General features: G+C 39.0%; 3 protein-coding genes and 1 long non-coding RNA gene across 4 annotated transcripts; 2 read left to right on the forward strand and 2 right to left on the reverse strand.

The window, feature by feature from the left end:
• Positions 1-448: 448 nt before the first annotated feature.
• LOC146903269 (uncharacterized) lies at positions 449-2,145 on the reverse strand. Its single transcript, XR_015022001.1, has 4 exons — positions 2,011-2,145; positions 1,800-1,905; positions 877-1,560; positions 449-793 (listed from the first exon to the last, which is right to left on the reverse strand). It is a non-coding gene; the product is annotated as an uncharacterized LOC146903269 (long non-coding RNA).
• Positions 2,146-3,023: 878 nt separating this feature from the next.
• On the reverse strand, positions 3,024-3,748 carry LOC146903270 (DNA-directed RNA polymerase subunit beta). Its single transcript, XM_085733819.1, has 2 exons — positions 3,518-3,748; positions 3,024-3,435 (listed from the first exon to the last, which is right to left on the reverse strand). The coding sequence occupies exons 1-2, from the start codon at positions 3,712-3,714 to the stop codon at positions 3,306-3,308; spliced, it is 327 nt and encodes a 108-aa protein (XP_085589945.1). The 5' UTR covers positions 3,715-3,748; the 3' UTR covers positions 3,024-3,305.
• Positions 3,749-5,605: 1,857 nt separating this feature from the next.
• On the forward strand, positions 5,606-6,853 carry LOC146903271 (uncharacterized). The gene has a single exon (XM_085737224.1). The coding sequence runs from the start codon at positions 5,606-5,608 to the stop codon at positions 6,851-6,853; it is 1,248 nt and encodes a 415-aa protein (XP_085593350.1).
• Positions 6,854-7,254: 401 nt separating this feature from the next.
• LOC146903272 (uncharacterized) lies at positions 7,255-7,731 on the forward strand. Its single transcript, XM_085737225.1, has one exon. The coding sequence runs from the start codon at positions 7,255-7,257 to the stop codon at positions 7,729-7,731; it is 477 nt and encodes a 158-aa protein (XP_085593351.1).
• The last annotated feature ends 10,204 nt before the right edge of the window (positions 7,732-17,935 follow it).

Consider the following 17,935-nt stretch of genomic DNA (forward strand, 5'->3'; position numbering starts at 1 on the left):
GATCACACCTTTGCAAGCCAGACTCCCACACATTGCTAGAAAACTCAGCCTACCACATCTGTAGAGGAGAATTCCAACACAAAACAACCAAAGTTGTCCGAGCGAGTGTGATGCGCAGACAAAACACAGGAATTCTGCATAACAGAACCCCGTAGCAGATTGAAAAGAACCATAATGCAGTCATACTCCTACCAGATGCCTCGTCTCAGCATCCAATAGACACTTGAAAGTTGAAACCCCTCCCAATCCTGAGATAACCACATAATATTGAGGACTCCCCAACACAACCCAATCAAACACCCCCTGTATCATAGCTTTCCGGCTAAGATAACACAGAACCAATCCAAACAACAGCACCACCTGCACAAAATTAAATTCTGTAATGGTCAAATGCGTCAATTTTTCTAATCACCCGCAAACACCCAAACAAGTGAAAGGATTCAACCACCATTGATATTGCATATTTAAATCATGTATGTTTAATCCTTAACCAGTTCCACGAAAGCAACTTCACCTCTTCTGCAATCGCGTCCAACGACACATTTTTATCCTGATTTTTTTTTCTCATTTCTAGACTTCCAAATACTCCTCCACTAGCAAGCAAACCAAATTGTTCTTAAACCCAACTCCGCTCCTTTTCCTCCAATACTTACTCCAGAGAAATAATTGAGACGAGAATTGCAATTATTATGATACACCACACTCACTCCTAGCCATTTAGCCATATCCATCCACACTTTAGAAAAAGCACGGCATTCAAAAAATAAATGGGATGTTGACTCTATCACCACAGCTGCCTACACAATTTAGATAATCTCCGTTTAGGATTCCTCTTCTAGATAAATTAACTTTGATCGGAATACGGTATTGAAATACTTGCCATACAAACACCGCTTCAACAGAATGAATTTATGCTACGCCTTATTGTTGAGTGGTTGATCCAGGATTGCTATCTTCCATTAAGACATTGTAAGCCGACCTAACAGAATAGAAATTTGACAAGTCCTCCACCCAAACTATACAATCTTTACTACCCTCCATGACGGTAACCTGTTCTAATCCCACAATCATGTGATGAAGCAATTCCGCTTACCACTAGAATAAGTCTCTTCTCCACCTAAAATCCCACACCCGGTTCCCACCAATTCCCCTCCCTCTTCAACACCATCACCTTAGCCTCTTAGTTCAAAGATAAGTAAAATAGTAGCTCAAACCTCATTTTTAATGACCCCCCTCTCACCCAATGATCACTCCAAAATAAAGTATCCTCTCCGTCCCCCATCATTTTACTAACGCAACCCTACAAACAATTATGATTATTACCCATCCCCCTTCTTTCCACAATTTTTTACACCTCACCCACTCACCCCCATTTTTTTATCCTTACAAACTTGTAACTATTGTAATGTAACAAATATAATTCACAAATGATTCTTTCTTATACTTATTTGTCAGCATCTACGCACAATCAAAAGTATTTAGATTCTAGATGGTTCCTCACCTAAAACTTGACAGGATGCTATCCATTTGTCTCTGGTCAGTATCATGTTCTGCTAGTAACTACAGATGGACAAATAATCCTTTAACTAACAGTAATTAATTGAGAAATACAATTTATAGTTCTTCGCTTATGTATAAAAATCATCCTAAGCTTCACATCTAAATGAAGCAGCAACATTGTAGGTGTAACATGCAAGCATAGTACATTCGGTTTGCCTTGCAATTGATACTCTATTGTAGCTTATAATTACCGATACATCGCCTTATTAGTTGTAGTAGAAAACTAGGTGCGTGCATACCTGCAATTCTTCAATGCTTCGATGAATGACATTCTTCAATGCTTCATGTTCATATCAGTCTCCAATTGACAGCATGTTCGTTTCTGAAACTGATGATCCATGTGAGCTGAGACAAGTGAAGCATCAGAATGAATTCAATTTGGGTTAGTAACTAAAAAGCTTAAAATGGTAAAAGGTATTTTTTAAATAAAAAACATTATTTAATACATACACTATTATTTTGGTGACTAATCTGAGAGAATAATGTGATCTGGAAGGAGGGAAAAGTTGAAGCTCTTACATGATTTGGAACATCTGGAAGAAGGGGTGGATGTTGAACCTCATACATGATATCGTCTTGTTGAATAATGTGATGTCAGTTATACAGAGCAAAACAATAGGTGACTAAAACAAATTGATTGGCTCACTCAGTAAATAACTAAATATTCCTCTCAAAAGTAATTCTCTTTCGAGCATAATCTTTCCCATATCATCTTGCTGGAATAAAGTCTAGTCATACTTCCTTAAGCAAGACAAAACAACTATCCGTCGTTAATTTAAGGGTATAATTTAACAGGAGCATATTAATAAACCTGTCTGCAGATTTATGGTCTTAATAAAACGGTCACTTGTCAATAATTACAGTATTGCTTTCAATAGAAATATCCTCACCTTGCTGCAGTTGATCCATGTTCAGAAAGTAAAAGCAAAGATTAAAAATTAAATTACTAAATTAAAAGGGGTGCCAAAAGACAGTATACCACGTGTTACTCTGCATAAACTCGGCTGAAGTCATTCCTCCAGGTTTGACTTATATCTAACCCTTCTCTTTTTGGAAAAAAAAAAAAATGTAGATACCCTTCTCAAAGTTGCTTTTGTCATTGATGGAAAGATCAAGAAAGGGTTAATGGAAAAACAGACTTTGGCATGCAGATGAGTACAAAAATTATACTTTTTCTTCTTTTGAAGTAAAAATAACAGAATCAGATAATTGTTTGATGTGGTACTAGCTGAGAATTGATGCTACTATAGCATTAGTCATTTATACATTTCAGAACATGAACTGAATTCTTAATGCAAATGATAAACCCCTTTATTGATTGAATCACATAGAGCGAACCAAGTAATTAAGAGTTTGATCCTTCAAACGTTTGCTGATTTCCTTTGCTCTTATAAATTAGTAAACAATTGAACTTTGAATACTGAGAACACAAGATATACGCCCTATGTGGATAAACAACTTAATTTGCAATTATAGCATATACGCTTATGCATTAGCTATTTTCATAACAAAAGATAGAATTAAATTGTTTTCGATATAACCTATTTTCATAAGCTGTCTTGGAAAGCTTATGAAAATAAGTTAAAAAACAGCTTATGAACAAGTCATAAATTGTTTTCATAAGTTCTCTCAAACAGTCTAACAAGTAAATACTTTTAAATAAGTCAATCCAAACTGACTCATTATATAACACTATTGACGTCCAAACTCACAATTTTTTTACATATTGTATTTTGAAAATCTGACTAATTTGATTCTTTGGGCAGGAAAAAAATGAAAAGAACACAAATGGGAACCACTAGAAAAGCTGCAAGCTTTAGGAATTCCTCATTCTGCTGTGTTATCACTCCAATCCTTGACCAGTCTCCGCTATACCTGAATTAAACCATTCACATGAAGAATCAAAATTGTTATTATAAACTGAAATAAAACAAAATTAACAAGAAGCGTTACCTACCCTGCATCAATGAATCCCAGGCCAAAGACTCCAATGGCAGCACGAGCAAGATTTGATTTTGAAACTGTCAATGGTAGTTGAGAGTCGTTGTTGTCTTGGACATCTTTCTTTTTAGCCAATGTTGTACAAAACCTTCTTCTTGCTGAAAGAGAAGGAGTGGGACATAAAACGCTAAAGCTCCTTCCTATGACTTCCATTGGCTACCTCTTGATCCCTGTCCACACACTACTTACTAGTTCAAGTGTTCCACAACCCGGAAGAAGAAGAAGAAGGAGAAAGGGGGGCAACCTCGTCATTTTGTTCAGTATCGTATGGTTCAGCTTGAAACTTAAAGGACCTATTTGTAACCTTTGAAACTTAAAAACCTATCTGTTACAAACGTGAAACTTAAAGGACTCAGGTAGGTATTTGGCCAAAGTTTAAACTAGGCAGAAGTAAGATTCTTTGTCATTTAAAAAAGTCTTGTGGTATAATGTATGTATTCAATCAAAACTCTTAATCACTTAAAAAAAGTCTAATGATATTTAAAATCATTTAAATTTTGAAAGATTGTCTAATAAATCAGATTTTGATGGATTTTGTGGGATTTTCTAGTGAAATTCTAGCATGAAAAAACAAGAGATTTCTTAGGATTTCTTTTAAGATTTTACTCTCTTTTCCTCTCTCTCCTCCCTTCTCTCTTTTCCTCTCCTCTCTCTCTCTAGCTCTCCCGTAAAAAATAAAGTAAAATAAATAAAAGAGTTTTTATTGAGATTTTGTGAAAGAGAGTTTGTTATGATATTTTTTTCAATTATTTCTTAAAATTCATAAAATCTGATGAAATCTCTTGAAATACATAAAATCATTTCAAATCTTTTAAAATCTTATGAATTAAATCCATTGAAATCCATAATAGTCTTATAAAATCATCAAAGTCATCAAAATCCTGCAAAGTCTTTTAATATCCTCAAGACTTTTTTAAACAAAAATTGTCCTTTAAAATCATAATCCAATACACCCTCCTAAGTTTTTTTTTTCTTTTTCAAGTCTACTATTTTAATGTGTAAATTATTTCTCACAAATTGAAATTTGATGTTTCTCAGTAAATACTTGTTTTTTATAGAAATTTTAACATGTGTTCTTAGAACACAAGTTAGCATGATCTATTATTTTTTTTACTTTAGCTCTGAAGATAAGAATGTTCTATTAATACTTAGATTAGAAAAAGGTTGATGAAAAAAAGAAAATGGAAGAACAGGAGAGAGAAAGTTATAACGATAAAAAAGAAGTTGATGGGTTATATTTGGTCTAGATGGCACATAATAAAATTTGATGGAAGATCTAGTTTAGATGTGAAAAGAAGTGGTATAAGTTGGACTATGTGTTTTAGGTATGACAACAAAACTCATATCTGTGGGTATCCGCTCGAACCAAATCCAATTTGACGAGTTTTCTCCATTTTGACTAGGTTTGAGTTTTTCTCGATTTCAAAACACGGGTAACGAAGATATATGTATCCACCCCGAACTCATACTCAAACATGTCCCGTATGTAGAAAATCAATTTATTATCTCTTTTATATAAATAGAAATTCAAATTCTAAATCATTTTACTCACACAGTTAGAATATCGGTCTTTCACATGACACTCACTTATCGTAGTTCTCTCTTTTCTCCTCCCATATCTCACACTCTCGGCATTTTTCTTCTCCATCACAATAGTCATCAATCGTTATCATCTCTTTACTGGATAATACATTACAATATTGTACTCGATGCTAAAAAATACTTTTATTTTTATTAAAAAAAAGGTTATGCTAACAAGTGCCCTTAGGACAATGACACTTGTTAAAGAAATGAAAAGTTGTATGTTTGCATTAGATTCAACAACATATTGACTTTAACTACAACTTTTTTCATGTTGTGATATACACTTAACTCCCCCAACTCTTGCTCTGCTAGGGTTATGTGGTGGAACCTCCCCAGATCCATTCTGGCTACACCCATCTCCTTGGTGGCTCTTCTCTAGTCTTGATTACTGGTTGTGCCCCTTTCCTTAGTGTGGGTTGTTCTTTGTGTGGTTTGTGCTGGGTGTCGTTTGTGTTTTGCGATGGACAAAGAAAGGGTCGCGCGGTTAATGGAGGAAGAGGGTGAAGGAATCACGGTGGAGGAAGATGTCATTACAGAGGGTGAAGCTTTCGGTCGCACACTAGTAGGAAAGATCTGGACCGATGTTCCATACAATGTGAGAGCTTTTAAGCAGACAATGATCCAAGCTTGGAGGCTGAAGAATACGGTTGAGATTCAAGATCTGAATAAAAATCTCTTCCTGTTCAAGTTTTCCTCACGCAGAGATGCTGAAAACATCCTTCAATCAGGTCCGTGGAGCTTCGACCGTAACTTGCTGATTCTTGATACGATTTCAGGTGATGAGCAACCTTCAGAGCTGGATTTACACACTGTTCAGTTCTGGGTAAGAATTTATGATCTTCCCCTCAAGCTGAGGTCTGATTTAATGGCGAAAAAAATTGGAGATCTGGTAGGAAAATTCCTTGAAGTGAATCCAAGGGACAACAACAGAATGGGGAAATCCATCCGAATCAAAGTGGCGATAGACCTGAGGAACCCGTTGAAGCGAGGTACTGTGCTGAAATTCCAGAAAAGAAACCTATGGATTTTCTTCAAGTACGAAAGGCTACCCAACTTCTGCTACAAATGTGGGAGGATTGGCCATCAGATGAAGGAATGTGAAGAGGAAACGAGACAAGATAGTGAAGGGTATACAGATGTGGAAGAACAAGATCAAGCCTATGGTTCTTGGATGAGAGCTTCTCCATTACCAAAGGTTCAGCCCGAATTCAAGAAGGAACCCAACACAGGTACGTGCAGTAAGTCACTTTTCTCCTCAACTAGTTCAAGTAAGTGTTCCGAAGCAGGAGAGGAGAAAACCTCAAAAGCGCCAGATGTTATCGAAGCAGAGACCCCTGTGGTGGAAAAACAAAATGTTGTGCTGGATGCGGGGTCTGAAGAAACAAGCAAGGCTATTGAAGGTGTGGCTGAAACTCTAGGCTCGGTTTCCTTATCTCAAAAGTCTGCAGCTGGTGCGAAGGATAAAAAGGAGCAAACTAAGATGAGAAAGAAGTGGAGTCGCCAAAAGGGTCCCAAAATTCAAAAGCCAAAAGCCCAAGATAAAGGGAAGAAAGAAGGTGGGAAGAGGCAGTTATGTGTAGCTAATGTCACTGATAGTGTTGTGGAGGTGATGGGTGGTGTTGAGAAAAAGAGACATCTTGTAGATATGGAGATTGATATCAATAAACCAGAGGGGGTGTTGGATGACCAACACCTCCTACCCCAATGAAACTCTTAAGTTGGAATTGCAGGGGGTTGGGGAACCCTCGGGCAATTCGAGCCTTGTTAAGGCTCAACCGTATCCAAAATCCTCAAGTGGTTTTCTTAATGGAAACTAGGTTAAAGTCTGATGAAATGGAGAGAGTCAGAATCAATTGTGGATTCTCTTCTGGGTTGTTTGTTCCTTGTGATGGATTTGGCAAAGAAAGGGCAGGTGGTATAGCGCTTATGTGGATGGATAGTGTTAACCTGTCAATTATGTCTTACTCTCTAAACCATATTATGGGGAGGATTGAAGATGTAGAAAGTGGCAAAAATTGGAGTATTACTGGAATTTACGGGTACCCGGATGAAACAAATAAAAAGAAAACGTGAGATTTGTTGAGAAGCCTTATTCCGGTTGATGAGGATATGTGGTTTTGTTGCGGGGATTTTAATGATATCCTTTCAAATGAAGAGAAGGCTGGTGGTAATTCTAGAAGTTTTACGCAGCTGTCCTTGAGTAGAAATGCGGTGGAAGATTGCAATCTTCTTGATTTGGGCTTTAATGGTTATCCTTTTACATGGTCAAATGGCAGACAGGGAAGTGGCAGAATTCAATGTAGATTGGATCGGGTTTTTGCTTCTGATGAATTTATCAAACGGTTTTCCCCCATTGAGATAAATCATTTGTCAAGATTTGGGTCTGATCATGCTGCTATTTCTATTGAGCTGGATGTGTGTTTGGAGGATGCGCATACGAAAAAGCCTCATGTGTTCCGGTTTGAAAAGTGTTGGGCTGATGATGACAGATGTGAAGCAATGGTTAGAGGCTCCTGGAATAATGCAACATGTTTTGTTAGCAAGATTGAAGCCATGCAATCCCTTGATTCTGAGTTTAAAGAGTAAAGAACATCTGAAATCAGAAAGGAGCTGCTAGAAATTGAAACCCAACTCAATAACCACGGCCTGTGGGATGGTTCTCTTGATAACATTACAAAGTTCAGAGAGTTGGAAGCTAAACATTCAGAGCTGCTCCAAACAGAGGAGACTATGTGGCGGCAGAGGAGTCGGGCAACGTGGCTGAAGGAAGGGGATAAGAATTCTAAGTTCTTTGATGACATCTTGTCATTACGTAATTTTATATGTATTTTAGCACAAAAATGGAGTTCACAAGGAGACTTATGCAGCAAAAGAGCAGAAAAACTGAAGAAAATACAAAGAAAGAAAACGTATCACGATTTATCAGAAACGCGACACGATTTAAGAGCTTCAGAAAGGTTTGGTTCGACATTATGAAAACGTGTCACGATTGGTAAAACGTGACACGATTTAGTGAAACCCTAATTCAGTTTCTTGCTCCAGAAGGTAAAAACGTGTCACGATTCACTTAAAACGTGACACGATTTGGGCGATTTTCTGTGCCTATTTATGCTGAAGTCTATTCCAAAAACAAGGGTTACGAATTCTAGAGAGCCAAGTGCGATTTTGCAACTGCAAGGAAGACCAGGAGGACGATTTCTTCATCTTCCAACCACTTTGTGTATGTTTTATTACCTCTAATGATTATGTTATTTGTAAACACTATTATGAGTAGCTAAATTCATTAGAGGTTAGGTCTGAGATGATTCGTTGTAACCCTAATTGAGATATTATGTTGTGAAACTCTATTTATTGTGAATGATATTTTAGTCTTTATTCAATTCAATTGTTCTTAATGCTTTTTATATCCTGATCAAATATAAATATGATTTTGTGAGAATGAATGACTACTGACCATAGCTTTCTACTTTGACCTATTGAATTGTTCTAATAAACATGGTTAGTCTAGGAATGGATAATCGTTTATTAGTGATATTAGGTTAACGTGTTTTAAACCTTCAAAGATTATTAGACCACCTAAGGGATTAGGGGCTGTAGTTTAAGAAGAGGGTCCTAACTCAAGGGATTGATTAGGACTATTTTGTTAACTATCGTGGGATTAGAAGATCATTCATACGAATAGGTGCAACATAACAATTAGGGGAACATAGATGATTCGAAAGACCTAAACTCATCTCTCTCTTATTCTTGAAAACCAATTTATTTTTAGCAGTTACTTTTATGCAATCAAACCAATCTACTGCCTAGTGGCAAATCAAAATAACCTTTATACATCCTAAAATACAACGTAGTTGAATTATTGAGATTAAAAACAGTCCTCGTGGGATCGATATTTTTACTACTTCGATAGTATTTGGTGCACTTGCCAGAGATCTATCAAGTTTTTGGCGCCGTTGCCGGGGACTGTTGAATTATTTCAACAAGGCAATTACGTTATAATTTTAGGGTTTTTGCAATTTACTTTTCTGTTTTTAATTTTTATTTTTTTTCTGTTTTCATATTCACTTGATTACTTTGCGTTGTGCAGTGCTACTAAGGTATTTTGCTGTTTATGCGAGGTAAACAGAGCTCAGACGACTTAGAGTACGATCCGGAAATTGAAAGGACTGCTAGAGCACTTCGGAAAGCTGTCCGATCGCAAAGGTTAGCTCAGTCCGTTCCACCGGGTGTTCGAGAACAAATACCCGAGCCACTCTCAACTGAATCTGAAACGATCTCTTCTCCTAAATCTGCAACTATGGAAGGAGAAGGTGTTGTACCACCAAGACCTAAGCTAGGAGACTACGGGTTAGCCACTCATCGCGGTCAACTGACCCACACTTTTCAACCAGCTAACCCCGTAGCTTTCGACATCAAGACAACTGTCCTCAACGGTTTGAGGGACAAGCAATTCGATGGGACTGAAGTTATGAGTCCTCATGAACACTTGAGCCGCTTTGCTGAAACCTGCGAGTTTTGTGTGCAACCAGCCACCGTAACTGAAGCACAAAAGAAGCTAAGGCTGTTTCCTTTCACCTTGACGGGAAGAGCAAAAGATTGGTTGCTAACAATACCGAACGGGACTGTCCAAACATGGGAAGAGTTAGAGCTGAAGTTCTTGGAGAAATATTTCCCTATGTCTAAATATTGGGAAAAGAAGATGGAGATCTCTAACTTCAAGCAAGGAGAAAGTGAATCATTGTATGATGCTTGGGAGCGATTCAATTTGCTTCTTAAGAGATGCCCTAATCATGAGTTCACCGAGAAGCAATACCTCCAAATCTTCACTGAGGGGGTAACACCAAACACTAGAATGTTCTTAGATGCTTCCGCGGGAGGTAGTCTCAAGAGCAAAACTGATCATGAAGTGCAAGCTTTGATAGAAAACATGGCTGGAAATGAGTATCGTGATCAAGCTAAAAAGAAAGAAAGAGGAGTGTTTGGGGTGAGTGAACAAACTGCTATTCTTGCTAACCAAGCAGCTATGAATAAACAAATCGAAGCTCTAACTAAGGAGTTTCAAGGTTTCACTTTGGCTCATAAGCAACAACAAGTGGCTGCAATCAAATGTGACTTATGTGGTGAAGAACATCCCAACGGTGAATGCGTTCCGGAAGGATCAAGTGAAGAAGCTAACTTCATGGGAGGCTATCAAAGGCAGAATCAATACTACAATTCAGGCATTAATAAGCATCCAAATCTAAGCTACTCAAATAACAATGCTTTGAACTCTCAGATGCTTACTCCTCCTCAACAACAACAAAGGAAGCCATCAGCTCTTGAAGAAACTATGATGAACTTCATGAAGATGACTCAAGGCAACTTTGAAGAGATGAAGAAGAGTCAAGAAGCTGAAAGAAAGAACAATGAAGCTTCTAGGAAGATGCTTGAAACTCAACTGGGGCAATTAGCTAAGCAATTGGCTGAACAAAGTAAATGTGGATTCTCAGGTAACACTAAAGATAACCCTAAGAATGAGTCTTGTAATGCTATTGAATTGAGGAGCAAAAAGGTTTTGACACCTTTAGTTCCAAAAGCTCCAAAGAAGGTTGATGAAGTAGTTGAGGTGGAGGAGAACGATGTAGTTGAAAATGAAAAGAAGAAAAAAATAGAGGGAGATAAAAGTGAGAAATTGATAGATGAAGACTCAATCTTGAGGAAGTCAAAGAGTCAAATCTTGAAAGATGGAGACAAGCCACAAATTATTCCATCATATGTGAAGCTTCCTTACCCTCATCTAGAGAAGAAGAAAAAGAAGGAGGAAGGACAATTCAAGAAGTTCATGCAACTTGTCTCACAACTTCAAGTGAATATTCCTTTCAGTGAGGCTCTTGATCAAATGCCTTTGTATGCCAAGTTCATGAAAGATTTGCTAACGGGAAGAAGAAAGCCTAAAGATGATGAAAATATTTCTCTTTCCGAGAATTGTAGCGCTATTCTTCAAAAGAAGCTACCACCTAAGCTGAAAGATCCTGGTGCTTTTACTATCCCTTGTTCCATTGGACCGGTAGACATTGGAAGAGCTTTATGTGATCTAGGAGCAAGTATCAACTTGATGCCTCTTTCAATGATGAAGAAGCTTAAGTGTGGGGAGCCAAAACCAACAAGAATGACCATTACTTTAGCTGATCGGTCAATCTCTTATCCTTTCGGTATACTTGAAGATGTGCTAGTCAAAGTTAATGATCTTGTGTTTCCAGCAGACTTTGTGATCTTAGACATGGCTGAAGATGAAGATATGGCACTCATTTTAGGAAGACCTTTCCTTGCAACTGGTCGTGCTTTGATTGATGTTGAGATGGGAGAGCTAATGTTGAGGTTCCATAATGAGCAAGTGGTGTTCAATATCTTTGAAGCAATGAAACACCGAGAGGAAAACCCCAAGTGTTACCGGTTTGATGTTGTTGAAGAAATAGTGGAAGACAACTCTCGTGAACCTCAACCACCACAACCTCTTGAAAGAGCAATTGTAAATTCTATAGAGAGTTGTGAGCATGATGAAGATCTTGAAGTAAGTGATTGTGTGAAGCAACTAGCAGCAAGCAAGCAAGAGTTGGGTCCGGTAAAAATAGAAGAATTAATGGGTAAGCACTCTATGGATGCTCCTATTTTGAGTGGAGAAGGAGAGAAAAATCCAGAATTAAAAGAACTCCCTTCTCACTTGAAATATGTTTTTCTCACTAAGGATGCCTCTAAACCAGTAATCATCAGCAATACCTTGACACCTTTGGAAGAAGAAAAATTAATGAGGGTGTTAAGAGACAATCAAGGAGCTTTGGGGTGGAACATTTCTGATTTGAAGGGTATTAGTCCAGCTTATTGCATGCATAAAATACACATGGAGGCTGAATACAAACCGGTGGTTCAACCTCAAAGGAGACTTAACCCAACAATGAAGGAAGTGGTAAAGAAAGAGGTGCTGAAGTTACTAGATGCAGGTATGATCTACCCTGATAGCTCATGGGTAAGTCCGGTCCACGTGGTACCAAAGAAAGGTGGAATGACGGTGGTGGCTAATGAAAAAAATGAATTAATACCCACCCGTACCGTTACTGGTTGGAGGATGTGTATAGACTACCGGAGGTTGAACACCGCAACAAGGAAGGATCATTTCCCTTTACCATTCATGGACCAAATGATTGAGAGGTTGGCTGGCCAAGCCTTTTATTGCTTTTTGGATGGGTATTCGGGGTACAATCAGATTGCGGTAGCTCCAGAAGATCAAGAGAAGACAGCCTTCACTTGTCCATTTGGTATATTTGCTTATAGGAGGATGCCCTTTGGGCTGTGTAATGCGCCGGCGACCTTTCAAAGGTGTATGCTCTCCATCTTCTCTGACATGATAGAGAAGAATATTGAGGTATTTATGGACGACTTTTCTGTGTTTGGTAAGTCTTTTGATCAATGCTTATTTCACCTAGATGCTGTCCTTAAACGATGCACCGAAACTAACCTTGTTTTAAACTGGGAAAAATGTCACTTTATGGTGACCGAAGGTATAGTTTTGGGGCATAAAATAAGTGCGAAGGGCATAGAGGTGGACCAAGCTAAAATAGAGGTTATAGAGAAGCTCCCTCCACCTGTTAATGTTAAGGGAATAAGAAGTTTCTTGGGGCATGCTGGTTTCTATCGGCGTTTTATAAAAGATTTTTCAAAAATTTCCAAGCCCCTCTGTAACCTCTTGGTCAAAGAAACTGAATTTAATTTTGATGATGAATGTTTGAATGCTTTTTCTTTGATTAAAAACAAGTTGGTAACTGCACCAATAATCATTGCACCCGATTGGGATGTACCATTTGAATTTATGTGTGATGCAAGTGATTATGCTGTTGGTGCAGTTCTAGGCCAACGCAAGAACAAGTTTTTCCATGCAATTTACTATGCAAGCAAGGTTTTAAATGAGAATCAAATTAACTATTCCACAACTGAAAAAGAGTTGCTTGCGGTAATTTTTGCATTGGAAAAGTTTCGTTCTTATCTAATAGGCTCCAAAGTCATTGTTTTTACAGATCATGCAGCTCTTAAATATCTCTTGACCAAAGGGGATTCAAAGCCTCGGCTGTTGAGGTGGATCCTTTTGCTACAAGAATTCGATCTTGAGATTCGTGACAAGAAAGGAGTAGAGAACGTAGTAGCTGATCATCTATCAAGGCTGGAAAATGATGAGGTGACAAACAAAGAGAAGGCCATCAAGGCCGAATTTCCTGATGAACAACTGTTTGCTATTGAAGAAAGGCCTTGGTTTGCTGACATTGCGAACTTTAAGGCCGGTAACATAGTTCCTGATGATATGACCTATCCTCAGAGAAAAAAATTCTTCAAGGATGCAAACCACTACTTGTGGGATGACCCGTATCTGTTTAAGATAGGAACTGACGGTTTGATAAGACGTTGTGTTGCAGGTAGGGAAGCTCATAGTATCATGTGGCACTGCCATAGCTCCGCTTATGGGGGCCACCATAGTGGAGAAAGAACCGCGGCAAAAATTTTGCAAAGTGGATTCTGGTGGCCCACCCTTTTCAAAGATTGCCACGACTTTTTGCACATTGTGACAAATGCCAAAGGACAGGTAACATCTCTAAGAGGAATGAGATGCCCCTATCAGGAATCATCGAAGTTGAACCATTTGATTGTTGGGGCATCGACTTTATGGGACCTTTCCCTTCCTCTTACTCTTTTCTTCATATTCTTGTCTGTGTTGATTATGTCACTAAATGGGTTGAAGCGATACCTTGTGTTGCTAATGATGCTAAGACAGTTGTTAACTTCCTGCATAAAAACATTTTCACTAGGTTTGGAACACCTAGAGTCTTGATCAGTGATGGGGGGAAGCACTTTTGCAATAATTTTCTTGAAAATTTGCTCAAAAAGTATAACATAAGGCACAAAGTTGCAACTCCCTACCACCCACAAACAAGTGGTCAAGCAGAGGTTTCAAACCGTCAGCTGAAACAAATCTTAGAGAAAACAGTTGCGTCAAATAGGAAGGACTGGTCTAAAAAATTAGATGATGCACTATGGGCATATAGGACTGCCTTTAAGACTCACCTCGGGCTCTCACCCTATCAGTTAGTCTATGGAAAGGCATGTCATCTACCAGTTGAGCTAGAACATAAGGCATACTGGGCCATTAAGACCTTAAACTTTGATCAAGAAGCCGCTGGTAAGAAAAGACTCTTGAAACTTAATGAACTGGAGGAGATGAGGCTTAGAGCATATGAAAATGCGCTCATTTATAAAGCCAGGACTAAAAGGTATCATGACAAAAACTTAGTGTCTAGGGATATTAACTGTGGGCAATTAGTTTTGTTGTATAATTCCAGGTTGAAACTGTTTCCTGGAAAGCTCAAGTCAAAGTGGTCTGGACCGTTCTTGGTGAAAAGTGTGTCACCTCATGGAGCTGTCGAGTTGATGACACCTGAAGGTGACCGAAGTTTCAAGGTAAATGGGCAAAGAGTTAAGCCATATCTGGGTGGCGACCTACCGAAGGCAAGGGTAGGACTTATTTTGAATGATCCTTAGGGGTCGTCATGAGTCAAGCTAGTGACGGTAAAGAAGCGCTTGGTGGGAGGCAACCCACATTTAGATTTCAGGTAGTATTTCTTATTTCCTTTTTATTGCTTTCAAATATTCAAAAATACAAAAAGATTTTTGCTGAAACAGACAGAGGAAAGAAAATTTTTGTTTTCCAATACTATGCAAATCGTGACACGTTTTGGGTCAAACGTGACACGATTTGCCCCCCCTCTGAAGCTCCTCTCAGAAATTTTTCTAAGTTAAAAAAGGTGCCATTCGACATTTTCAAAAACGTGGCACGATACTGAAATCGTGACACGATTTTTGGCACCTAAAAATTTTTCTAAGTCTCAAACTGGTGCAATTCGACAATTGGAAATCGTGACACGTTGGCCAAAACGTGACACGATTTCTGGGCAAGAAAAATTTTCAAAAAGAGCAATCGTGACACGTTTAGCCCAAACGTGACACGATTTTAACAGTTTCAAAAATTTAACCGTTACAAAACAAAATCGTGACACGTTTTTGGCCAAACGTGGCACGATTTTCCCAGCCTATAAATATATCCAACACGATTTTCATTCCATTCAATTCCAAAAGTAGCCAAACTCTGCCAAAATTTTCCCAGAACCCTAACCTACGATTTTCTAACCCTTTTCTACCAAAAATCTTCATCTTTTCATCTTCTAATCACCAAACCATTACCATACACCTTCATCATCACCAACAAACAACCAAACCCATTATCTCCATCTTAACCCTAACCCTAATATCCATTTTTCTCCAAACCCTAACCCTAACCATGGTTGAGACCCGCAACAAAGGCAAGTCCCAAGCCACATCCCAACCAGCCAAAAAGGCCAAAATAGCCCCCAAACGCAAACAACCTGTCAAACCTAGCCCTAACACCGCACCCCCACCGTCCATCAACCACCGGTTTTATAATACTGCTGCCCGTGACCGTTTCAAGGACATCCGAGGCTATAGGGTGATCCCGGAGAGAGGTTTTGATTTCACCAAACTCATCTCCAACCCCGAATTCCATCAAGTGATCACTGAGAGAGGGTGGGAGTCTCTTGTGAGTATGATATTTGAGCAGGCCAACAAAACGATTGGGATAGAATTTTATTCCAATGCTAGGTATATGGGGAGGAAGTATGTGTCCTATGTGAGGGGGAAGGAGATAGACTATAGCCCGGAGAGGATTAATCAGTTGCTGGAGATTGTGCCACCGGAGATTTGTGATGTGAAGAGGAGGATGGAGGAGTGCAAGAATTGGGATGATGAAAGGTGGGAGGAGTTGTTATTGCAGATTTGTGTTGAAGGTGCTAAGTGGCATGGAGGGTCACATATGCTGTTGAGGGCTGACTTCAAGCCCCATGCAAAGGCGTGGGCATCTTTTGTGGTGCAAACTATTGAGGGCACCTCTTGTACTTCAGAGATTCCGCTGCCCCGCTTGTTGACGCTGTCTGCTATTCTTGATGGTGCACCCATCAATGTTGGTGAGTTAATTGCCGACAATATCTATATGTTTGCTTCAGGTACCAAGAAAGCACTCCCTCATTTGAGCCTTATCAATTGGCTTTGTGAGGAGGAGGAGTGCGATTTGTTTGCTAATGATTTGAGTGCAGCAATGATGAAGCCCATCACCGACACTTACATGGATGGCTTTGTCAAGGATTATCATGACCGCATGCAGACTATCATGGGTGCCGAGGCAGCAACAGCAGGACAGCCACAGCCGCCACCACCACAACAGCCACAGCCACCACCTCAGAGTCAGACTTTTGCTGGAGAGGGGAGCAGTCAGCAGGGTACCTATGCACCCATTCATCCGATGATGCTGGACTACATGTTCGGCCATGCCAACTGGATGAATGAGGTGTCAGATCAGGAGTATTGGAACCGTCCGAGGTTTGGTCAGGAGTTCACTGAGGCGGTCTGCCTCAACAGGAGGAAGATGACTGGGTCTTTCGAGCGCTTTGATGGGTCCGAGGAGGCTATGGACCACTACTTTGATGTCACCAGAGGTCGAGCTCAGGATAGAGAGCAGGAGATCCGAGCTGACTTTGCTGCTGGTGGAGCTCAGTCTAGGCAGCACTTTGGGGAGGATACCTATGCAGAGGAGGACCCCAACACTTGGATTCCGACGGACCAGATGCAGGATTGAGTGGGCTACTGATGGCCCACCTTTTATTCTTTTTCTGTTTTTGTTTCAGCACTTTGGTTATGTAACTTTAATTTTATGTTCGAACAATTTTATTTGCTTTCATTAAGTTTAACTCGGTTTTACTCCCCGTTTATGTAATTATTCCTGCACTTGTTTATTATTGATGAATTTGTTTGTTTAGTTGACTTTTTACAGTTTGATAACAAATAGTTGTTCAAGTGGTATTCCAAAAGTTCAAAAGGAGGAGTGAAATGGTTTTCAAAGGCGAAGTGTACGGCGTTGCTAGGTAGTCACATACTCCCAGAAATCTCAGCCATAAGGTTCATTGCCATATTTTGTTTTTCAATTTACTTATATTTAGCTTAGTTTTCCATGCAACTACATTTCTAGAACTTGCATTGTTTCTCTATTATTGATTGGTCTTTGTTAATTACACACTGAGGCAAAAGTGCTTGGTCCTGTAAGCCTTTTGAAGCCTACCCTGATTATAATTGTTAAACTTTATCCTTTTCTTAGCCACTTTGAGCCGGTAGGATTAGAACTTTTTGTTCGGTGACAAACTACATTACAAACTTAGAGACTTTTAGGACTTGTCCCTTATTGTTTTTCTGAGTTAGGCATTGTAGAATGTTGCTTAAAATTAAGTTTGGGGTTGCTATTGGAATTTGCAACCAATTAAGTTTGGGGTGGGGGTACTAGAGAATAAGAGAACAAAAAGAAAAAGAATTGTCATGCAAAATGCAAAAATACATTCAAAAATTGATGTATGAAAAAAAAAAAATATGAAATGAATGATGAAAAAGGGACCAAACTTTGAAACATGCGAGTAACTTCAAACTCGATTGTCCCTAAAAGTTATAATTATTCTCTAGTACCTTTGCATTGATTGTTGTTCCACAAGGTGAATGATCGTAGGATTGAATTTGTTCTTTAACTTCCGTAGGAATGCCTAACTCAAATTTTGTGTAGCCTACTTATCCAAATATGTCCCACCTTTCACCTAAGCCCCGTTATAACCCTAAAGACCTCAAAAGTGTGTAATGATATTGACTTTGATTGATATTT

The sequence above is a fragment of the Medicago sativa genome, chromosome 8, assembly GCF_051527215.1.
Source record: "Medicago sativa cultivar Bolivia chromosome 8, Bolivia_mono, whole genome shotgun sequence".
Classification (NCBI taxonomy): Eukaryota; Viridiplantae; Streptophyta; class Magnoliopsida; order Fabales; family Fabaceae; genus Medicago; species Medicago sativa.

Excerpts from the sequence above, each read along its gene's own strand:
- LOC146903270 (XM_085733819.1), bottom strand. The coding sequence starts at position 3,714 with ATGGAAGTCATAGGAAGGAGCTTTAGCGTTTTATGTCCCACTCCTTCT. Across the intron at positions 3,436-3,517 it reads CTGGGATTCATTGATGCAGG|GTATAGCGGAGACTGGTCAA; the intron begins GTAGGTAACGCT and ends GGTTTAATTCAG.
- LOC146903271 (XM_085737224.1), top strand. The coding sequence starts at position 5,606 with ATGGACAAAGAAAGGGTCGCGCGGTTAATGGAGGAAGAGGGTGAAGGA.
- LOC146903272 (XM_085737225.1), top strand. The coding sequence starts at position 7,255 with ATGTGGTTTTGTTGCGGGGATTTTAATGATATCCTTTCAAATGAAGAG.